Source organism: Lissotriton helveticus, chromosome 4_1 (genome assembly GCF_964261635.1).
Source record: "Lissotriton helveticus chromosome 4_1, aLisHel1.1, whole genome shotgun sequence".
In the NCBI taxonomy this organism is placed as follows: Eukaryota; Metazoa; Chordata; class Amphibia; order Caudata; family Salamandridae; genus Lissotriton; species Lissotriton helveticus.
The window spans coordinates 784,050,523-784,075,241 of record NC_136063.1 but is presented as its reverse complement, the minus strand read 5'-3'; the positions used below and the strand labels follow the sequence as shown (position 1 = coordinate 784,075,241).

The following is a 24,719-nucleotide window of genomic DNA, read 5'->3' as shown; positions in this document are numbered from 1 at the left end:
TCCACGCAGAGACGTACCTTGCCGTTGGGCTTTTGGGCTACAACCAGGGGAGACAGCCACTCCGCGCTCTCTATCGCCCTGATGACTCCCTCCCTTTCCAACCTGTCCAGCTCTATTTGTACTGCCTCTCTGCTGCGGAACGGAATGTTCCTCACTCTGTGCACTACTGGTACCGCCCCTTCCTTCAGTTTGATGAGGTGCGTGTACTTGCCCAACTCGCCAATCTGCCCGTTGAATACTTTGGGATATGTTTTCCTCCACAGCTGCACGTCTTCCCTGACCGCCATGTCCATGAGTAGGATTTTCTCTATACCACCCGGGTTGAGCTGGATCCCCAAAGCTCCTTGGTCCTTCCAACTCAGAACGGACGGGCCTCTCTCCGCTACGTACAGCTTGCACTGCGCATGGCGACCTCTAAATTCAAACAAGAGCGGGCAGTATCCCAACATGGGAATCTTTTGTCCAGTGTACGTTACTGGTCTCACATCCATGGGTAGGAGTGTTTCTTTGATCTTCGCCGCAAAGTTGTCTTCCCATACCTGCCTCTGAACAATTGAGATGGGTGCTCCGCTGTCCGCGATCATCTCCAAGGGTATGCCCCCTATGTGCATGTCGAGACGAGGCCTGTCTGTGTTGGAACCATCCATCTCCAGAACTTGGACATCAATGTACAGGAATTCTTCCTCCTCACCTCTGTCGTCCTGATCACTGGAATCCTCTCTCTGATCATGGTCTACCAAGCGCACTACGGCATTCTTCGGTTTCCTGCGACACACCTTCTCGTAGTGTCCAAAGATGTTGCAGTAGGAACACCTGGCCTTGAAGGCGGGGCACGCTTTGTCATTTCCTATGTGGTTATTGCTACCACACCTGTAACACTGTTTTTTTCCTGTTCTGTGTGCCTTGCTGTCCGCCTGTGATTTAGTGGAGAATTCAGCTCTATTTCCTCCCTGGGTCTTCCGCGTCTCATTTTGCTTCCAACGGTCGTTCCTGTGTGGCGCCATTACTCTACACACTGCTTGCGATTCCTGGGCGTCCCTCTTCGCTGCTTGGGCACACCTTCTCGATAGCTCGGCTTTCTTTACCATCGCCCAGATCTCCTTGAGTGGAGCGTCGCCATTCACCCACAATTTCTCTTGTATGTGGGTACTAGAGGTATGCATAATAATTTGATCCCTGATGAGTTCATCATGCAGTCCACCAAATTTGCACGTGACAGCCAATTTCCTCAGTGCTACGACGTATTCGTCAACAGACTCTCCGATCTTCTGTGTCCTCTGAAAGAAGTTAAATCTGTCGATGGCGACACACACTACAGGCCTGTAATGTGCGTCTAAGTCTTCGATGGCGTGATCAAACACCTCCGTATCCGTTGCGACTCTTTCCCCTTTCACGATAGTGTCATAGATCCTGAGCCCTTCTGGACCTAAGTTATGGAGTAGGATCTTCTTTTTCCTCTTACTCGCGAAGGGTGTATCGCCTTCCTCTTCTAGCGCCTCCAGATAGTTGAGGAAGTACCTCTTCCAGTCCTCCCACTTTCTTTCCGGTTCTCCACTCTTCGTGAGAAATGGAACTAGCTGGGTGAGGGATGTGCTCTGGCTCGCCATGGCTTGGACGTTCCTCTTGGCTTTTGGTGCAGAGACTGTTTGCCTGGATGGACTCCCTGGGGCGCCTTGCTCTCCTCCTTCGTCTTCTCTGTGTTCCCCTTCGCTGTCCTCTCCCAATCCACCCTCTGTGGTGAGAGATGCTGCTCTCGAGCTGCCTCCTGCCTTTTCACTCGATGGGCCCGCAGTCTCCGCCAGCGTGCGCCTCTTTTCTCTGTTTCTATGGCACTAGCAAGGGCTTGCAGTGGTGCTATGGGGCTTGGTACCTTGTTGTCTCCTCGTGGGTGTCTCCTGCCGCCTCGCTGTGCTCTCTGCCTTCTTCTGATGTTGCTTCTTTGAGCAGTAGCCTGTTCTGGGTGCTGGTGTTGGTGTGTGTGGCCCCTTACTGGCTTATGGTCTTCCTGGTGCTTTTTCGCGCTTTTTTTTTTTCTTGCCGGCTCCTCTGCCGCGCTCCTGTTGCCGTTTTCCGCCTCACGCGATATGCGTGCGCACCGCAGGGGTCGCGTGAGCGTTCGGGTTCTTCACTCGTCCCGACTCGTCGCCATTGTAAAATAGTACAAACGCCGTTATGAGTTTGTGCAATGCTTTATTCAGGAGCGCCGGGGCTGGCTTACCAAGCGGTCGGCGCCAGGGAAAACAATCATGGCCGCCTTCCACTTCCTCCGTCGTCACTTCCTGTTCCGCCTTGGAACAACTAGAGCGCTACCACAGTAGCCGTAGCATTTAACAGGAAACCTAACTGAATAAGAAAGAAATGCCCTCTCATCACTTGGCACAGCGGGTCAGGGCTGTTCGCACCAGCAGCGGTTAAGAGGGAGTACAGCCTCTAGTGTTGTAGATTAATAGGGTTACAGGGAAAGGTTTAACATATTTCAATAACAATGGGCCCTGGGGTGCCCTCCCTTCACTGCAGGTACAAATGCGGCTATTATAGCAATGCTCACTTGTGTAACTCATTTGTAAATTGTGACCCCCTTCCAATGTCGCTGCTTAGGACTTCTGTCGCAGTCAGTAGTTTAGAGTTCATTGTCATACAAATGAAACTAAACTATACGCAACTTACTGCATATCGCAAATACCAGATAACAAAGGGTTAGGCGCATTGAGTTTCATAAATCAAATTGAACCTCCTGATCTCACCTCCTCAGAAGCACCAGCATAACACCGTCTCACAGCGAGAAGAAATGTACTTTGCGACTTTCCTCCAAAGTATTAACGCTTTCTTCATCTAAAAAGATTGTACACTAAAAAAAAACAAGCTTGGCGTGCACATTTCTCTTCAGTAAAAGTAGAGAACTTATTGCGCACCCTCTTTTTCGCCTCGCGCTCTGCTTTCTGTAAGGACGTGACCGGGCGAGCGTAACGTAAGTTACGTAACTCCCAGCATCCGAGAAGGATCGGATGTGTGGAGTTCTAAGTGGTTGCTGGCTGCACGGCCGGGCGCTTTGGGGGCTGCGGGGACCTGTGTTACACCCCTGAACACAGAAGATGACCCCTCTGATTGCTGTCTGGGTATTAAATACAAAGCTAACACAAGGCGATGATGGACGGACGCTGAAACTTTTCAAAAACTCACCCCCAATCACAGATCTGGGTTGAATCCATCATCATATTTTAGCTCACTTCGCCACCTCAGTTCAAACCCAGCTATATGTAAATCAGTCTTGACCCTGTGCCTCATGGGAACAGTCCAGCCCGAACTGCCAATGCAGGTATTTCGTGAACCAAAACAAGCATCCTGGGACCGGTTTCTGGGTAACACCCTTCATCAGCCAGGCTAGCTTGAATCCAGTGGCAAAGTGAGAAAGGTACCCACATCTGGGCATACCCTGCCAACTTAGGGCGAACAAAGTAAACACAGGAAGATGATGGACGGAACGCTGAAACTTTTCAGATACTTACCCCCAGTCATAGATCTGGGTTGAATCCATCATCATTCTTTAGCTCACTTCGCCACCTAAGTTCAGACCGGTCCCAGGATGCTTGTTTCTAGTTCAGGGAAGACATGGCTTGGACTGTTCCCAGGCAATGCTTAATTATAAACAAGGCAGCCTCCAATTAAAATACCTATATAAGATAAATGTACAGGCTATGAAACTAAACGGAAATCTTAATAAGTGGTATTCCTAAATATCCGGCATGGATTCAGCTCTCCTGGACCTGCACTGGGCACCCGACACCCGTAGGTAAAGGCTTGAAGACAGATTGTCCTTCTTGGCCTGCTGTGAATAATGTACCAATGATGCTACATAATGCCTCCATGGTTCTCTGTTTCTTGGAGATGTTCCTGGGTGTACCACTGCCAGTAACTGACGCTTTGTTCATGGTTGTGATGCTTGCTTTGAGAAGCTCACAGATGTTATCTCTTAATCTGCAGAAGACTCCAAATCAAACTTTAAACAATCCAGGTGTCATTATTGCAACTGATAAAGGCTGGTTTCTTTTACAGCACATGAAGCTCGTGAGATTGCCTTTCTGTAAGCTACAGAAACTATAGCAACAGAAAAGAAGATAAGATATATCAGACCCATTGGTAGGTCTAAGTTGGTGAAGTTTGACCTGGGTTTGCGGTCAGTGAGTATGAAGCTTGCCCTCCTTCAGGATTCTTTTGGGAATTTGCAATACTGACACGTATGCTGGCTCTGAATCCACACATCCCATGGCTTTTTCTAACACCTACAATAAAATTGGCATATTCCATGAGAATAATCCATATGGGATGAGAGAACTTTGGCCATCCTGCAGCAATCTGCACCAACTGTGTTCCACATACATCTGGCAACTAGACGTTTTATGAACAGTGGGAGAAGGCGGTGAAAGTATCAAAAAGGAGGAGGCGGAAAACGTTTTCATTGGATAAAGAAAGAACTGCTGTAAGAAACATCAGTACATTTCAAAGGCACCCCTAATTTGGGATCATTTAGTACCATTTGCATAAGTGATTGAGCTATGTCCAAACAAAAGACAGAAAACCTCGAAAAGCCATTGTGACTAAAAATGTAAATGAATACCTGACAGGCCCTACTGTAAGCTCAAAGATGGTCAGTTCAAGAAAAAGGATTAGACATTTTAGGAAAATGCTAGTTGAGAGAGAAGGGTAAAGAGCATCAAATGTCACAAAATTCACTGATTAAGGGTCCAAATAAACTTATACTACATGTGCATCCACCAGACTCTTCTTCACAAATGTCAGCTCCTGGGTAAGACAATATTAGGTACCTCAACAGGCAATGTTTGCACCTTTTATGGATAGGTAGCCTTCCACATCTCCATGGTGTAAGCGTTATCTTCGATGCATAAAAATACACATGGAACTTAACCATATGCACCGCGTTGCCATGCTTGATGCTGTCAATTGTACATCACTTTGTTTACCCCAATATAAAGCTAGTTTTACCTCCACCCAATACATACTTCTCTTTGACCAACACAATGTTGACATTTTTTGATGCACAACCTAGGTAGATGCCTCCGAATGCAAAGAGGAGAAATTTTGACTAATTTTGCCAATTATATTTTAAATATGGAAAATCTATAATTCTATGGTAACTGCACCAGCCCTCGTCATTCTCCATTGTTTTAGCAACAGTTTATTCATGGAAGGTAAACAAATTATAACGATTCTAATGTCAATCAGTGCCCATTGTTAACTGTCCCTCGAAGAAAACGGCGTTTTCAATGGAAACTACCCCAAAATAAACAAGTGTAAACATACATAACAGGGAACATGTGTAATATGACCTATATTGCTATCCTGGAGTTATTGTGGTTTGTGATTTCATCATATTACAAGGTCACACCATTAAAGAATTGGAATTAAATTTGACACTCTATCGACACACACCACCCAGGCTTTTCCGTTGAAATTTAAGGACCTCGTTTTCAGGGAGGAAGTCAAGTAGACCTCTCGATTTCAAGTTCAGTATGAATTTTTGCTCCACTGGAGCACAAACTATAAATATTGAGAAACATCGCAACACACGCCGTTCTACAAAGGGAAGCGCTCTACATCCCAGGAGACATTGCAATTTAAATATACGGCAGGGGTGAACAATAAAATCTACCTTGACAGTACTGTGACCTTCACAGTGGCCACCAGTGCCGACATCAGGCTGGTCTGAATCTCGAAATCCACACTGCATCAGCTGAGCGGCACCAGGGTAGGGGCTCCCCGTTTCGGAGTCGGGCCACTACTCCTGACCTGCCTCCGTGCCTCAGACATACTCACTCACCTAAGGCCTGGCCTGCATCTTCGGAGGCGAGCGGGCAGCAGAAGACAGGGCAAGGCTAGCCAACAACCAGCAGGGGCTACTACTCTAGTTAATATAATTAAATTATCCTGGCACGGCGGCCGCAGGGTTCGCATCCTTCTCAGTAGTACAAGTAACACTCACTTTTAATTACAATGCGCATGACAACGGCAGGCATTACTCACCAGTCCCACTCCTACCCCCACCCTGAAGACCGCGGCACTGCGCAGACACATAGACGACTGCGCGCCACGCCCACACACACCATTTAATTATGAAGAGCCAGCCCGGGCGTACTGCGCACCAACTATTTAATTAATTTATTAGGAGGCCGGTCGGCAGGGCGTGCATGCGCACAGCATCATAATTAATGAAGAGAGGCTTAGACTAGAGGCCGTCACATTGGCGTCCATGCACCATTTAATTTATGGGGGCTTGGGGAGGCCGTTTGCAGTTGAGCACTATTTTATTTGTGAATACTTGAAGAGGTTTGCTTGCAGCCGTCTCCGCTGAGGGGGCCCCTGGAGTGTTCGGGCTGTGGAGACCTGTGTTTCGCCCCTGGCATGTACTCCCTTTACTTTCTCATTCCCAAAAAGGACGGGTCTCTCAGGCCTATATTAGACCTCAGATAATTAAACCTATACATTCATTGGGATAACTTCCATATAGTCACTCTCCAACAGGTCCTTCCTCTCCTACAGCAAGGAGACTTTATGTCTACTCTAGACTTAAAGGACACATACTTCCATATTCCAATACATCCCGCTCATTGCAAATACCTCAGGTTTGTCGCAGCGGGCAAACACTACCAATTCAAAGTGCTTCCGTTCGGAGTCACGACTGCTCCCAGAATGTTTACAAAATACCTAGCAGTAGTCGCTGCTCACCTGCAAAGACAAAACATCCATGTCTTCCCATACTTTGACGACTGGCTCATCAAAGCCAGTTCGTACCAAAGGTGTCTCCATTACACACAAAGCACAATGCACCTGCTGCACAGTCTAGACTTCACGGTCAATTTGTTGAAGTCACATCTGCAACCTTCAATGACACAAACGTACTTGGGGGCCACTCTGAATATTCAAAAAGCTCTGGCCTTTCCAAGTGTGGCCAGAATCACAAATATTCAAGCTCTGGTCTCACAGTTTCAATCCAATCACTCCCTTGAAGCACGAGTATACATGCAGTTACTCGGAATGATGGCCTCTTGCATCATAATAGTCCCACATGCAAGAAGCCATATACGTCCCCATCAGGAATGTTTAGCCCGTCAGTGGAATCAGTCACAGGGTCAATTGAAAGATCTAGTGTTGGTGGACATCCGCACCCATCGCTCTCTGCAGTGGTGGAACCCACAAAATATACCCAAAGGGCGGCCATTCATTGACCTGATTCCATAGACGATCCTAACAGCAGACGCATCACTCACAGGTTGGGGAGCTCATCTCCAGACTCTCACTGTTCAAGGGTTGTGGAATCAGAACCCAAAACAGCTTCATATCAATCAGCTGGAACTGCTAGCAATATTCCTAGCACTCAAAAAATTCCAGACCCTCTTTATGGGCAAAGCTGTCCTGGCCCACATAGACAACATGACAGCGTTGTATTATATACAAAAACGGGGGGACACACTCTCTTCAACTGTCACACCTCGTGCAGACCATTTGGAGGTGGGCCATTCATCAAAACATCCATCTCCTAGCTGAACACCTACCAGGAGAAAGCAATCAAATTGCAGACATGCTCAGCAGACAAAGACAACAGATCCACGAGAGGGGACTTCATCCTCAGGTTCTCCTCCCATTTTTCCAAATGCTGGGTTTTCCACAAATAGATCTGTTTGCGACTCACCACAACACAAAATGCCCAAGCTTCGCTGCAAGGTATCCACATCCAATATCCAAAGGCAATGCCCTATGGATGAACTGGTCAGGGATATTTGCCTACGCTTTTCCGCCTCTCCCACTTCTTCCATTAGTGATTCGAAAGCTCAAGCAAACATCCCTAACACTAATCCTGGTTGCTCCAACATAGGCCCATCAAACATGGTTCACCCTGTTAGAGCTTTCACTAGTTCAGCATCACAAACGACGCCTCACACCCAGTGGCAGTTGGTGAACTTTGAAAGTGGTGGGCAAAAAAAGTATCACTGTATATTATCAAAGGAGTGAGTGAAGGGAGCAAGCCTGACTCTCGGTGGGAAATGGCAGGTTGTTTTAACACTAAAAACATTTTTTTTAATAGTGTGATATTGAATTAACTGCCATCTACTAAACTCTTCTATGTAATTATTTTATAGCACTACTCATTTACATGTAGGGTGTCAGGATGCTTTCATCACACAGAGAGGCACAATAAATCATAACAAATGTGAAAATCAATGTACAGGAAATGATACACAAGAAGACATTGAGTCTTACAGGGTGTAGGAATATCATATCATCCAAACTTCTAGATGTTATATGTTATGAGTGAATGGCTGGGAGGAACATATAGTTAGAATATAAAACATAATGCAGTTGATTGTAATTGTCTGCACTAACAATACTTTATCACTTCCCAATGGAACTCTACTTTGCAATCTTAGAATAACAACAGATTGAGAAAAAATAAGGATGTAAACCCATGACTTACCATTTGCATGCAGCACCTTCATGCCAGTAAATAGATCACTGTACAATATTAGAATATTTCAACTTACAAACTGGAAGTAACAAAATGACCTCAGTGTCAGAAGCAGTGGCCCACTTATCGAGCTAAATATTCTGTGATCTGCATGTTACACAGTGTGCCTTGCAGCAGGCACATTAATCCTCTATACTACTTTATGATTCAAAGCTGTGAATGCTAAACAAAGAACTCTCCCAGAGCTGTGTTAATCACTTGAGTCATTATTTCCAGTATAATGTTCTCAAAATTGCTGGGTGGACATAGACCTCTGCATCAGGTGTGTTAACCCTGTTAAATAGTTTGAATTGCAGCCTCTTTGTAACCAGTTAGGTAATCTAGAACAGATTTACTGTCAAATATGTGCTTAATGCCAATTTCATTGCCACAGATGTACTGTGAAATATATTTGTAAATTGACTGTCAGACTCAAAACCCCCTTTCCTTTGCCACACTGAATATTTTTTTCCAAATTCAGCACTTCCACTCCCTGATAAATAAAGCAAACAAAGACAGAACGATGAGTACAAAATATATATATTCTTATATATATATATATATATATGCTTCTGTACACATTATATATATATATATATATATATATATATATATATATATATATATATATATATATATAAAATGTGTACAGAAGCGCAATTGACATGTATGATGTAAACTTACAGAAAACGTTTTTAAATGAATCCTTACTGCAGGCAACGTTGGGAAATTGCGTCCGGCTTAATTTGAAGGCAGTTTAAAATCTCGGTAGGTGCTGTGCCTGTTATAGTGGAATTCTGCTCTGAAAGCATTCCTTTTCTTTGTTTTCACTGTTCATTTCCTACGTGTTTCTGCTAGTCTTGAATGGCTCCATTTGGTCTTTTTATTGCAGCGCCAGGAACGTGCTGATCACAGCCCTATCAGGGATCAAATTAGAGTGGAGTGTTAACCCTCCTTTCACTCCTGCTCCATCCTGACTCCTGATAGGGCCTGAGGCGATTTTGTCTCTCAGCCCGTGCATGCATCCATTCTTAGACAAGCTGCACTGCAAAGAGCATGCACAGCATGTCTGTGGGTTGCGAATGTGTGAAGAGGGCTAAAATGAAAAGCGCTCTTCACACATGCGCAATATATGGAGCTGATGCACCCCTTGCCCTGTGTTGTTCCTCTGTGCACTTCCGTTGACACCTGTACAGAAATGAAAGCAAAACGAACTGACAAATCTGCCAGTTTGTCCGTTTGCACTTCTGGAGGCTGGAAATGCACAGAGTAGCTTTTCTCTACTCCTGCGTGCTGGTGATGGGAGGTCACCGCCCTTGCTTCCTTTTGCACCACAGCACAAAGGCAATGCTATCTCAAAATCTGGTATTGCAAGGTGGATTGTAAAATGCTTTCAAACATGCTATGCAAAAGCTAAAAGAACATTAACCCTAGGGGTATTCCACCCTCAAAATAGGGGCTACTATGGCTTTTTTAGGGAACATTCCCATTGCAGACATCTGCAAAGCTGCAACATGGTCTACAACGCACACATTCGCCAAGCATTACTGTGTGACAACAAGCTAATGTAGGCCAGGCAGTACTTTTTCAAACAACTGCAACAGCTACAGGTTAGCCACCGCTTTGGGAGCAAACTGCTTTTTAGTCAATGCAAAGCATGTGATCTACAGCTCACATGCCACGAACGGAAAGTGTTACTTACCAGTAGACATCTGTTCTTGGCATGTAGAGCTGTAGATTCACATGTGCCCACCCGCCTCCCCGGGTACCTATACCTGTTGCAGTTAATTACTTAATCATTTATTACATATATACGCATGAACATCTCTAATCTATCCTACTAGCTCAATACTCACCATGGAGTCGATGCCCATGCGCACTATCACTAAAAGGAGGAGTCACCATGCCTCGCGACTGGAAAATACTTCTTCGAACAAAACAACTTGCAAACATCCAGACCCACACTAGATGGCAGGAGTATGCAAAGCATGGGAATCTGCAGCTCTAAATGCCAAGAACAGATGTCTACTGGTATGTAACATTTCCCTGACATTTTGTAGTCGTCCTTGTGTGCTTAAACTATCTAACTGTCTTTTGGTTACAGTACCTTTCTTTGGGCCAATAAGAATCATGCCTTCCTGTCATTTGCATTCAAATTAAAAAAGAGTTTCATTACCTGTTCCAAGTACATCTGGCTGCTCGGAAGCATCCATAATGTTTCTTACTGTTTTTTTTATTGCAAGCATATGGCTGGTTCTTTTAAGCAGTAAATTGTTTTTTAATTTTTTTCTTCTTTACTTTGCCTGTAATAATTGTTTAAAAATAAAAAATAAATAACCATAGCACTAGTTCGGGAAAGCCAGCCTATTGACTTTGCAAATGCTTGTTATTTTAGCAAATTTGTTACATTGTAATACAGATTTATATTAATTGTATCACCTACTGACATATAAAAGGCTGGACGAACCTTATTAAATTCGAAATATGGCCCTGAGTGTAGGCAGATGCCTCAACTATCTGAGGTACCTGTCCTAGGCAGCTGAGCTAACCCAGCGTTGTTGGTAATCACTGCTTATTATCATGCTGCACCCTCGAGTTTTCAGTGAAGGTAGTTTAAAATGTTTGTATTTGCCTGTCAACATACAGGGTGTGCCTCTTCAGACTTTCGTGCTACCAATCATCCAAGAGCAGCTACATAGAATCTCTGCTTGAAACAAATGCAGTAATTGGTTCTGAGAAACTGCTGGAAATAGGGTAAAACCTGGCATTAGAAATGTTAGATATTCATACATTATGCCTGTCTTTGTGTAAGGTTCTTGTTTCTTGTTATAAAGATGTAGGCCCAGAGTAGCAGGCAGACAGTGTGACCGCTGCGCACCAGGGTATTTCTCCTTCCCAGACTGCATCGCATGTGACTGTCACACGGATGGGACTGAACCAGATGTGTGCGACCCTCGGACAGGGGCCTGTCTTTGCAAGGTAAGCCACATCAACTCGGAAATCACAAATGCTCTAAAAAACTGTTCAACAGTAATTGTTATTAGTATTGCTTTTATTTGTAAGCATGAATCTGTTGAATTTGAGTTTATTGGAAGGAAAAAGGCTATCTACATAAATGGCTTGCCTGTTCAGGCGACTTCGGGTCCATTCACAAATGCTTACGCACTCGTAGTGGAGGACCGCAGTTGTGGTGGAGCGCCCGCATTCATGGTGGGGCACCACACTTGTGGAGGGACCTCCACATTGGGTAACTGCAGTACGGAGGTCCCACCGCAAGTGAGGGACTCCCGCCACGAGTGCGGAGGCCCTTTGTGAAATGGGCCCCTTGACGTCCGCTGAGGGCACCAAGTTAAGAGATAGGTGCAAAACATAAGGAACAGCAATAAGATAAAAATAAAAATGGGGGATGCTGATTGTTTAGATTGACTAAGGTGCATATTGCTAGCACCTAGTCACAGATTTACTATCTGTGTAGTACACAAGGTGGCCCTTTAAAGCTGCACAAACAGCCAAGTCAATCTGCTTTTATGTGCAAGAAACCCAAACCAGGACATTAATGAAACCTGTTCGAAACATGAGATAAGTAGACTCTTGTGCAATATTCTAGGGCCTGATTTACAGAACTAACTTAAGACAAAATCCTAAACTTACTACTTTTGGTATTCACAGAAGGCATTTAGTAGTAGTAAAGTTAGGATTTTGTCTTAAGTCTGTCTGGACAGATAGGAATAGTTGTAGCAGTTAATGACAATGAAGGACAGCAGAGGGATGGGTCGGGCCACATCTGTATTAAGATGCTTTCCCATACCGCGGGCTAGCAAGGCTGAAATACAGTTGGTTAGGGATCTTGCTATGCGCCCAGCTTTTCCAATTAGTCTGTTCCTGATTTTTGGGGATAAGTTGACTAACTGCATACCTCAGCCGTGGGAGGTTTGCAAACAGGCCTAGTAAATTTGTGCATTGCAGATCGTGGTGATCCTAATGCATGGTACTCACATAGGTGTTTTCCTGGACCTGGATTTGAGTTGGCCACGTTCAGCTACCTAGTAAGTCAAGAGCAGCTCAAACTGGGAGAGAGGTCTACAACTTGCTTTATCAAGGTGCAGCAAGACTTTTTCATTTTATAGACATTGGTCCATATCTATTCTATATATATAACAAGCATTTACAATGCAATGGTTTTGCCTTTGTTAAAGTTAGAGCTATTGGCATTGCTCTTGACACTCTGAAGCTCCACTCTGAAGCTCCACTCTGCACTCTGAAGCTCCACTCTGCACTCTGAAGCTCCACTCTGCACTCTGAAGCTCCACTCTGCACTCTGAAGCTCCACTCTGCACTCTGAAGCTGCACTCTGAAGCTCCACTCTGCACTCTGAAGCTGCACTCTGAAGCTGCACTCTGAAGCTCCACTCTGAAGCTCCACTCTGAAGCTCCACTCTGAAGCTCCACTCTGAAGCTCCACTCTGAAGCTCCACTCTGAAGCTCCACTCTGAAGCTCCACTCTGCACTCTGAAGCTCCACTCTGCACTCTGAAGCTCCACTCTGCACTCTGAAGCTCCACTCTGCACTCTGAAGCTCCACTCTGCACTCTGAAGCTGCACTCTGAAGCTCCACTCTGCACTCTGAAGCTGCACTCTGAAGCTCCACTCTGAAGCTCCACTCTGAAGCTCCACTCTGAAGCTCCACTCTGAAGCTCCACTCTGAAGCTCCACTCTGATGCTCCACTCTGATGCTCCACTCTGATGCTCCACTCTGAAGCTCCACTCTGAAGCTCCACTCTGAAGCTCCACTCTGAAGCTCCACTCTGCACTCTGAAGCTCCACTCTGCACTCTGAAGCTCCACTCTGCACTCTGAAGCTCCACTCTGAAGCTCCACTCTGCACTCTGAAGCTCCACTCTGCACTCTGAAGCTCCACTCTGAAGCTCCACTCTGCACTCTGAAGCTCCACTCTGAATCTGCACTCTGAAGCTCCACTCTGCACTCTGAAGCTCCACTCTGAATCTGCACTCTGATGCTCCACTCTGAATCTGCACTCTGAAGCTCCACTCTGCACTCTGAATCTGCACTCTGCAGCTCCACTCTGAATCTGCAGCTCCACTCTGCACTCTGAAGCTCCACTCTGAAGCTCCACTCTGAAGCTCCACTCTGAATCTCCACTCTGAAGCTCCACTCTGAAGCTCCACTCTGAAGCTCCACTCTGAAGCTCCACTCTGAAGCTCCACTCTGAAGCTCCACTCTGAAGCTCCACTCTGCACTCTGAAGCTCCACTCTGCACTCTGAAGCTCCACTCTGCACTCTGAAGCTCCACTCTGCACTCTGAAGCTCCACTCTGAAGCTCCACTCTGAAGCTCCACTCTGAAGCTCCACTCTGAAGCTCCACTCTGAAGCTCCACTCTGAAGCTCCACTCTGAAGCTCCACTCTGAAGCTCCACTCTGAAGCTCCACTCTGCACTCTGAAGCTCCACTCTGAAGCTCCACTCTGCACTCTGAAGCTCCACTCTGAAGCTCCACTCTGCACTCTGAAGCTCCACTCTGAAGCTCCACTCTGCACTCTGAAGCTCCACTCTGAATCTGCACTCTGAAGCTCCACTCTGCACTCTGAAGCTCCACTCTGAAGCTGCACTCTGAAGCTGCACTCTGAAGCTGCACTCTGAAGCTCCACTCTGAAGCTCCACTCTGAAGCTCCACTCTGAAGCTCCACTCTGAAGCTCCACTCTGAAGCTCCACTCTGAAGCTCCACTCTGAAGCTCCACTCTGAAGCTCCACTCTGAAGCTCCACTCTGCACTCTGAAGCTCCACTCTGAAGCTCCACTCTGCACTCTGAAGCTCCACTCTGAATCTGCACTCTGAAGCTCCACTCTGCACTCTGAAGCTCCACTCTGAAGCTCCACTCTGCACTCTGAAGCTCCACTCTGAAGCTCCACTCTGCACTCTGAAGCTCCACTCTGAATCTGCACTCTGAAGCTCCACTCTGCACTCTGAAGCTCCACTCTGAATCTGCACTCTGAAGCTCCACTCTGCACTCTGAAGCTCCACTCTGCACTCTGAAGCTCCACTCTGAAGCTCCACTCTGAAGCTCCACTCTGAAGCTCCACTCTGAAGCTCCACTCTGAAGCTCCACTCTCCACTCTGAAGCTCCACTCTGAAGCTCCACTCTGAAGCTCCACTCTGAAGCTCCACTCTGAAGCTCCACTCTGAAGCTCCACTCTGAAGCTCCACTCTGAAGCTCCACTCTGAAGCTCCACTCTGAAGCTCCACTCTGCACTCTGAAGCTCCACTCTGAAGCTCCACTCTGAAGCTCCACTCTGAAGCTCCACTCTGAAGCTCCACTCTGAAGCTCCACTCTGAAGCTCCACTCTGAAGCTCCACTCTGAAGCTCCACTCTGCACTCTGAAGCTCCACTCTGCACTCTGAAGCTCCACTCTGAAGCTCCACTCTGCACTCTGAAGCTCCACTCTGCACTCTGAAGCTCCACTCTGAAGCTCCACTCTGAAGCTCCACTCTGAAGCTCCACTCTGAAGCTCCACTCTGAAGCTCCACTCTGAAGCTCCACTCTGAAGCTCCACTCTGAAGCTCCACTCTGAATCTGCACTCTGAAGCTCCACTCTGAATCTGCACTCTGAAGCTCCACTCTGAATCTGCACTCTGAAGCTCCACTCTGAATCTGCACTCTGAAGCTCCACTCTGAATCTGCACTCTGAAGCTCCACTCTGCACTCTGAAGCTCCACTCTGAATCTGCACTCTGAATCTGCACTCTGAAGCTCCACTCTGAAGCTCCACTCTGAAGCTCCACTCTGAAGCTCCACTCTGAAGCTCCACTCTGAAGCTCCACTCTGAAGCTCCACTCTGCACTCTGAATCTGCACTCTGAAGCTCCACTCTGCACTCTGAAGCTCCACTCTGCACTCTGAAGCTCCACTCTGAATCTGCACTCTGAAGCTCCACTCTGCACTCTGAAGCTCCACTCTGCACTCTGATGCTCCACTCTGAAGCTCCACTCTGAAGCTCCACTCTGAAGCTCCACCCTGAAGCTCCACTCTGAAGCTCCACTCTGAAGCTCCACTCTGAAGCTCCACTCTGAAGCTCCACTCTGAAGCTCCACTCTGAAGCTCCACTCTGAAGCTCCACTCTGAAGCTCCACTCTGATGCTCCACTCTGATGCTCCACTCTGAAGCTCCACTCTGAAGCTCCACTCTGAAGCTCCACTCTGAAGCTCCACTCTGAAGCTCCACTCTGCACTCTGAAGCTCCACTCTGCACTCTGAAGCTCCACTCTGCACTCTGAAGCTCCACTCTGAAGCTCCACTCTGCACTCTGAAGCTCCACTCTGCACTCTGAAGCTCCACTCTGAAGCTCCACTCTGCACTCTGAAGCTCCACTCTGAATCTGCACTCTGAAGCTCCACTCTGCACTCTGAAGCTCCACTCTGAATCTGCACTCTGAAGCTCCACTCTGCACTCTGAAGCTCCACTCTGAATCTGCACTCTGATGCTCCACTCTGAATCTGCACTCTGAAGCTCCACTCTGCACTCTGAATCTGCACTCTGCAGCTCCACTCTGAATCTGCAGCTCCACTCTGCACTCTGAAGCTCCACTCTGCAGCTCCACTCTGAATCTGCAGCTCCACTCTGCACTCTGAAGCTCCACTCTGAAGCTCCACTCTGAAGCTCCACTCTGAAGCTCCACTCTGAAGCTCCACTCTGAAGCTCCACTCTGAAGCTCCACTCTGCACTCTGAAGCTCCACTCTGAAGCTCCACTCTGCACTCTGAAGCTCCACTCTGAAGCTCCACTCTGCACTCTGAAGCTCCACTCTGAAGCTCCACTCTGCACTCTGAAGCTCCACTCTGAAGCTCCACTCTGCACTCTGAAGCTCCACTCTGCACTCTGAAGCTCCACTCTGAATCTGCACTCTGAAGCTGCACTCTGAAGCTCCACTCTGAAGCTCCACTCTGAAGCTCCACTCTGAAGCTCCACTCTGAAGCTCCACTCTGAAGCTCCACTCTGAAGCTCCACTCTGAAGCTCCACTCTGAAGCTCCACTCTGAAGCTCCACTCTGCACTCTGAAGCTCCACTCTGAAGCTCCACTCTGCACTCTGAAGCTCCACTCTGAATCTGCACTCTGAAGCTCCACTCTGCACTCTGAAGCTCCACTCTGAAGCTCCACTCTGAAGCTCCACTCTGCACTCTGAAGCTCCACTCTGAAGCTCCACTCTGCACTCTGAAGCTCCACTCTGAAGCTCCACTCTGCACTCTGAAGCTCCACTCTGAAGCTCCACTCTGCACTCTGAAGCTCCACTCTGAAGCTCCACTCTGCACTCTGAAGCTCCACTCTGCACTCTGAAGCTCCACTCTGAAGCTCCACTCTGCACTCTGAAGCTCCACTCTGAATCTGCACTCTGAAGCTCCACTCTGCACTCTGAAGCTCCACTCTGAAGCTCCACTCTGAAGCTCCACTCTGAAGCTCCACTCTGAAGCTCCACTCTGAAGCTCCACTCTGAAGCTCCACTCTGCACTCTGAAGCTCCACTCTGAAGCTCCACTCTGCACTCTGAAGCTCCACTCTGCACTCTGAAGCTCCACTCTGCACTCTGAAGCTCCACTCTGAAGCTCCACTCTGCACTCTGAAGCTCCACTCTGAATCTGCACTCTGAAGCTCCACTCTGCACTCTGAAGCTCCACTCTGAATCTGCACTCTGAAGCTCCACTCTGAATCTGCACTCTGAAGCTCCACTCTGAAGCTCCACTCTGAAGCTCCACTCTGAAGCTCCACTCTGAAGCTCCACTCTGAAGCTCCACTCTGAAGCTCCACTCTGAAGCTCCACTCTGAAGCTCCACTCTGAAGCTCCACTCTGCACTCTGAAGCTCCACTCTGAATCTGCACTCTGAAGCTCCACTCTGCACTCTGAAGCTCCACTCTGCACTCTGAAGCTCCACTCTGAAGCTCCACTCTGCACTCTGAAGCTCCACTCTGCACTCTGAAGCTCCACTCTGAAGCTCCACTCTGAAGCTCCACTCTGAAGCTCCACTCTGAAGCTCCACTCTGAAGCTCCACTCTGCACTCTGAAGCTCCACTCTGAAGCTCCACTCTGCACTCTGAAGCTCCACTCTGAAGCTCCACTCTGCACTCTGAAGCTCCACTCTGAATCTGCACTCTGAAGCTCCACTCTGCACTCTGAAGCTCCACTCTGAAGCTCCACTCTGCACTCTGAAGCTCCACTCTGAATCTGCACTCTGAAGCTCCACTCTGCACTCTGAAGCTCCACTCTGAATCTGCACTCTGAAGCTCCACTCTGCACTCTGAAGCTCCACTCTGCACTCTGAAGCTCCACTCTGAAGCTCCACTCTGAAGCTCCACTCTGAAGCTCCACTCTGAAGCTCCACTCTGAAGCTCCACTCTGAAGCTCCACTCTGCACTCTGAAGCTCCACTCTGAAGCTCCACTCTGAAGCTCCACTCTGAAGCTCCACTCTGAAGCTCCACTCTGAAGCTCCACTCTGAAGCTCCACTCTGCACTCTGAAGCTCCACTCTGAAGCTCCACTCTGAAGCTCCACTCTGAAGCTCCACTCTGAAGCTCCACTCTGAAGCTCCACTCTGAAGCTCCACTCTGAAGCTCCACTCTGAAGCTCCACTCTGCACTCTGAAGCTCCACTCTGAAGCTCCACTCTGCACTCTGAAGCTCCACTCTGCACTCTGAAGCTCCACTCTGAAGCTCCACTCTGCACTCTGAAGCTCCACTCTGCACTCTGAAGCTCCACTCTGAAGCTCCACTCTGCACTCTGAAGCTCCACTCTGCACTCTGAAGCTCCACTCTGAAGCTCCACTCTGCACTCTGAAGCTCCACTCTGCACTCTGAAGCTCCACTCTGAAGCTCCACTCTGCACTCTGAAGCTCCACTCTGAATCTGCACTCTGAAGCTCCACTCTGCACTCTGAAGCTCCACTCTGAATCTGCACTCTGAAGCTCCACTCTGCACTCTGAAGCTCCACTCTGAATCTGCACTCTGAAGCTCCACTCTGCACTCTGAAGCTCCACTCTGAAGCTGCACTCTGAAGCTCCACTCTGAAGCTCCACTCTGAAGCTCCACTCTGAAGCTCCACTCTGAAGCTCCACTCTGCACTCTGAAGCTCCACTCTGAAGCTGCACTCTGAAGCTCCACTCTGAAGCTCCACTCTGAAGCTCCACTCTGAAGCTCCACTCTGAAGCTCCACTCTGAAGCTCCACTCTGCACTCTGAAGCTCCACTCTGAATCTGCACTCTGAAGCTCCACTCTGCACTCTGAAGCTCCACTCTGAATCTGCACTCTGAAGCTCCACTCTGCACTCTGAAGCTCCACTCTGAATCTGCACTCTGAAGCTCCACTCTGCACTCTGAAGCTCCACTCTGAATCTGCACTCTGAAGCTCCACTCTGCACTCTGAAGCTCCACTCTGAATCTGCACTCTGAAGCTCCACTCTGCACTCTGAAGCTCCACTCTGAAGCTCCACTCTGCACTCTGAAGCTCCACTCTGAAGCTCCACTCTGCACTCTGAAGCTCCACTCTGAAGCTCCACTCTGCACTCTGAAGCTCCACTCTGAAGCTCCACTCTGCACTCTGAAGCTCCACTCTGCACTCTGAAGCTCCACTCTGAAGCTCCACTCTGAAGCTCCACTCTGAAGCTCCACTCTGAAGCTCCACTCTGAAGCTCCACTCTGAAGCTCCACTCTGCACTCTGAAGCTCCACTCTGAAGCTGCACTCTGAAGCTCCACTCTGAAGCTCCACTCTGAAGCTCCACTCTGAAGCTCCACTCTGAAGCTCCACTCTGAAGCTCCACTCTGAAGCTCCACTCTGCACTCTGAAGCTCCACTCTGAAGCTGCACTCTGAAGCTCCACTCTGAAGCTCCACTCTGAAGCTCCACTCTGAAGCTCCACTCTGAAGCTCCACTCTGAAGCTCCACTCTGCACTCTGAAGCTCCACTCTGAATCTGCACTCTGAAGCTCCACTCTGCACTCTGAAGCTCCACTCTGAATCTGCACTCTGAAGCTCCACTCTGCACTCTGAAGCTCCACTCTGAATCTGCACTCTGAAGCTCCACTCTGCACTCTGAAGCTCCACTCTGAAGCTGCACTCTGAAGCTCCACTCTGAAGCTCCACTCTGAAGCTCCACTCTGAAGCTCCACTCTGAAGCTCCACTCTGCACTCTGAAGCTCCACTCTGAAGCTGCACTCTGAAGCTCCACTCTGAAGCTCCACTCTGAAGCTCCACTCTGAAGCTCCACTCTGAAGCTCCACTCTGAAGCTCCACTCTGCACTCTGAAGCTCCACTCTGAATCTGCACTCTGAAGCTCCACTCTGCACTCTGAAGCTCCACTCTGAATCTGCACTCTGAAGCTCCACTCTGCACTCTGAAGCTCCACTCTGAATCTGCACTCTGAAGCTCCACTCTGCACTCTGAAGCTCCACTCTGAATCTGCACTCTGAAGCTCCACTCTGCACTCTGAAGCTCCACTCTGAATCTGCACTCTGAAGCTCCACTCTGCACTCTGAAGCTCCACTCTGAAGCTCCACTCTGCACTCTGAAGCTCCACTCTGAAGCTCCACTCTGCACTCTGAAGCTCCACTCTGAAGCTCCACTCTGCACTCTGAAGCTCCACTCTGAAGCTCCACTCTGCACTCTGAAGCTCCACTCTGCACTCTGAAGCTCCACTCTGAAGCTCCACTCTGAAGCTCCACTCTGAAGCTCCACTCTGAAGCTCCACTCTGAAGCTCCACTCTGAAGCTCCACTCTGCACTCTGAAGCTCCACTCTGAAGCTGCACTCTGAAGCTCCACTCTGAAGCTCCACTCTGAAGCTCCACTCTGAAGCTCCACTCTGAAGCTCCACTCTGCACTCTGAAGCTCCACTCTGAAGCTGCACTCTGAAGCTCCACTCTGAAGCTCCACTCTGAAGCTCCACTCTGAAGCTCCACTCTGAAGCTCCACTCTGAAGCTCCACTCTGCACTCTGAAGCTCCACTCTGAATCTGCACTCTGAAGCTCCACTCTGCACTCTGAAGCTCCACTCTGAATCTGCACTCTGAAGCTCCACTCTGCACTCTGAAGCTCCACTCTGAATCTGCACTCTGAAGCTCCACTCTGCACTCTGAAGCTCCACTCTGAATCTGCACTCTGAAGCTCCACTCTGCACTCTGAAGCTCCACTCTGAATCTGCACTCTGAAGCTCCACTCTGCACTCTGAAGCTCCACTCTGAATCTGCACTCTGAAGCTCCACTCTGCACTCTGAAGCTCCACTCTGAATCTGCACTCTGAAGCTCCACTCTGCACTCTGAAGCTCCACTCTGAAGCTCCACTCTGCACTCTGAAGCTCCACTCTGAAGCTCCACTCTGCACTCTGAAGCTCCACTCTGAAGCTCCACTCTGCACTCTGAAGCTCCACTCTGAAGCTCCACTCTGCACTCTGAAGCTCCACTCTGCACTCTGAAGCTCCACTCTGAAGCTCCACTCTGCACTCTGAAGCTCCACTCTGAAGCTCCACTCTGAAGCTCCACTCTGAAGCTCCACTCTGAAGCTCCACTCTGAAGCTCCACTCTGAAGCTCCACTCTGCACTCTGAAGCTCCACTCTGAAGCTCCACTCTGAAGCTGCACTCTGAAGCTCCACTCTGAAGCTCCACTCTGAAGCTCCACTCTGAAGCTCCACTCTGCACTCTGAAGCTCCACTCTGAAGCTGCACTCTGAAGCTCCACTCTGAAGCTCCACTCTGAAGCTCCACTCTGAAGCTCCACTCTGCACTCTGAAGCTCCACTCTGAATCTGCACTCTGAAGCTCCACTCTGCACTCTGAAGCTCCACTCTGAATCTGCACTCTGAAGCTCCACTCTGCACTCTGAAGCTCCACTCTGAATCTGCACTCTGAAGCTCCACTCTGCACTCTGAAGCTCCACTCTGAAGCTCCACTCTGCACTCTGAAGCTCCACTCTGAAGCTCCACTCTGCACTCTGAAGCTCCACTCTGAAGCTCCACTCTGCACTCTGAAGCTCCACTCTGAAGCTCCACTCTGCACTCTGAAGCTCCACTCTGCACTCTGAAGCTCCACTCTGAAGCTCCACTCTGCACTCTGAAGCTCCACTCTGAAGCTCCACTCTGAAGCTCCACTCTGAAGCTCCACTCTGAAGCTCCACTCTGAAGCTCCACTCTGAAGCTCCACTCTGAAGCTCCACTCTGAAGCTCCACTCTGAAGCTCCACTCTGCACTCTGAAGCTCCACTCTGAAGCTCCACTCTGAAGCTCCACTCTGCACTCTGAAGCTCCACTCTGAAGCTCCACTCTGCACTCTGAAGCTCCACTCTGAAGCTCCACTCTGCACTCTGAAGCTCCACTCTGAAGCTCCACTCTGAAGCTCCACTCTGAAGCTCCACTCTGAAGCTCCACTCTGAAGCTCCACTCTGCACTCTGAAGCTCCACTCTGAAGCTGCACTCTGAAGCTCCACTCTGAAGCTCCACTCTGAAGCTCCACTCTGAAGCTCCACTCTGAAGCTCCACTCTGCACTCTGAAGCTCCACTCTGAAGCTGCACTCTGAAGCTCCACTCTGAAGCTCCACTCTGAAGCTCCACTCTGAAGCTCCACTCTGCACTCTGAAGCTCCACTCTGAATCTGCACTCTGAAGCTCCACTCTGCACTCTGAAGCTCCACTCTGAATCTGCACTCTGAAGCTCCACTCTGCACTCTGAAGCTCCACTCTGAATCTGCACTCTGAAGCTCCACTCTGCACTCTGAAGCTCCACTCTGAAGCTCCACTCTGCACTCTGAAGCTCCACTCTGCACTCTGAAGCTCCACTCTGAAGCTCCACTCTGCACTCTGAAGCTCCACTCTGAAGCTCCACTCTGCACTCTGAAGCTCCACTCTGCACTCTGAAGCTCCACTCTGAAGCTCCACTCTGCACTCTGAAGCTCCACTCTGAAGCTCCACTCTGAAGCTCCACTCTGAAGCTCCACTCTGAAGCTCCACTCTGAAGCTCCACTCTGAAGCTCCACTCTGCACTCTGAAGCTCCACTCTGAAGCTCCACTCTGCACTCTGAAGCTCCACTCTGAAGCTCCACTCTGCACTCTGAAGCTCCACTCTGAAGCTCCACTCTGCACTCTGAAGCTCCACTCTGAAGCTCCACTCTGAAGCTCCACTCTGAAGCTCCACTCTGAAGCTCCACTCTGAAGCTCCACTCTGAAGCTCCACTCTGCACTCTGAAGCTCCACTCTGAAGCTCCACTCTGCACTCTGAAGCTCCACTCTGAAGCTCCACTCTGCACTCTGAAGCTCCACTGAAGCTACACACCGCGCAGGGCAGTTCTGGATGCTGATGCGAGAGGCCAGCTGGGAGGCGCGCTGCTCGTCTTCCTGCTCGTGCTGACTCGGAGAGAAAACTTGTTTTCATTGGGAGAGCGGCCTTCAAAGACCCGGTCACTGCGCCTCTCCGAGTGTTTAGCTTGGGATAAAATGGGCGCAGTGTTGTGGTGATGACAGTAGAGCAAGGGAGGTGCCGGCAATGCCGGACCAGACTCGGGGGCGTTCCCGGCGTCGCGTGACGTCGGCAAAAGGCAAAGAATGTCAGGAACGCCCCCGTGTCTGGTCCGGCATTGACGGACAGGCCCCTCGTCCAATGGCAAGGCTCCGTTTACGGAGCCAGCCAATCAATGACGAGGGCCGACCCAAAGCACCCTACAGTTCTCAACAGGATTTCGCCTGCGCGAAAAGCTGCGCAGAGCACTCTGAATCTGCACTCTGAAGCTCCACTCTGCACTCTGAAGCTCCACTCTGAAGCTGCACTCTGAAGCTCCACTCTGAAGCTCCACTCTGAAGCTCCACTCTGAAGCTCCACTCTGAAGCTCCACTCTGAAGCTCCACTCTGCACTCTGAAGCTCCACTCTGAAGCTGCACTCTGAAGCTCCACTCTGAAGCTCCACTCTGAAGCTCCACTCTGAAGCTCCACTCTGAAGCTCCACTCTGAAGCTCCACTCTGCACTCTGAAGCTCCACTCTGAATCTGCACTCTGAAGCTCCACTCTGCACTCTGAAGCTCCACTCTGAATCTGCACTCTGAAGCTCCACTCTGCACTCTGAAGCTCCACTCTGAATCTGCACTCTGAAGCTCCACTCTGCACTCTGAAGCTCCACTCTGAATCTGCACTCTGAAGCTCCACTCTGCACTCTGAAGCTCCACTCTGAATCTGCACTCTGAAGCTCCACTCTGCACTCTGAAGCTCCACTCTGAAGCTCCACTCTGCACTCTGAAGCTCCACTCTGAAGCTCCACTCTGCACTCTGAAGCTCCACTCTGAAGCTCCACTCTGCACTCTGAAGCTCCACTCTGAAGCTCCACTCTGCACTCTGAAGCTCCACTCTGCACTCTGAAGCTCCACTCTGAAGCTCCACTCTGCACTCTGAAGCTCCACTCTGCACTCTGAAGCTCCACTCTGAAGCTCCACTCTGAAGCTCCACTCTGAAGCTCCACTCTGAAGCTCCACTCTGAAGCTCCACTCTGAAGCTCCACTCTGCACTCTGAAGCTCCACTCTGAAGCTGCACTCTGCACTCTGAAGCTCCACTCTGAAGCTGCACTCTGAAGCTCCACTCTGAAGCTCCACTCTGAAGCTCCACTCTGAAGCTCCACTCTGAAGCTCCACTCTGCACTCTGAAGCTCCACTCTGAATCTGCACTCTGAAGCTCCACTCTGCACTCTGAAGCTCCACTCTGAATCTGCACTCTGAAGCTCCACTCTGCACTCTGAAGCTCCACTCTGAATCTGCACTCTGAAGCTCCACTCTGCACTCTGAAGCTCCACTCTGAATCTGCACTCTGAAGCTCCACTCTGCACTCTGAAGCTCCACTCTGAATCTGCACTCTGAAGCTCCACTCTGCACTCTGAAGCTCCACTCTGAATCTGCACTCTGAAGCTCCACTCTGCACTCTGAAGCTCCACTCTGAATCTGCACTCTGAAGCTCCACTCTGCACTCTGAAGCTCCACTCTGAATCTGCACTCTGAAGCTCCACTCTGCACTCTGAAGCTCCACTCTGAAGCTCCACTCTGCACTCTGAAGCTCCACTCTGAAGCTCCACTCTGCACTCTGAAGCTCCACTCTGAAGCTCCACTCTGCACTCTGAAGCTCCACTCTGAAGCTCCACTCTGCACTCTGAAGCTCCACTCTGCACTCTGAAGCTCCACTCTGAAGCTCCACT

The 24,719-nt window shown here is 49.2% G+C and overlaps 1 protein-coding gene across 1 annotated transcript in view; it reads left to right on the top strand.

Annotated features, from left to right (window-relative positions):
* The window catches only part of LAMA3 (laminin subunit alpha 3), a 1,062,926-nt gene that overhangs the window by 766,467 nt on the left and 271,740 nt on the right, over nt 1–24,719 (top strand). The window contains exon 38 of the mRNA XM_078687418.1: nt 11,353–11,497. Within this exon, the coding sequence (XP_078543544.1) occupies nt 11,353–11,497 (145 nt within the window). The remainder of the gene's footprint in view (nt 1–11,352; nt 11,498–24,719) is intronic.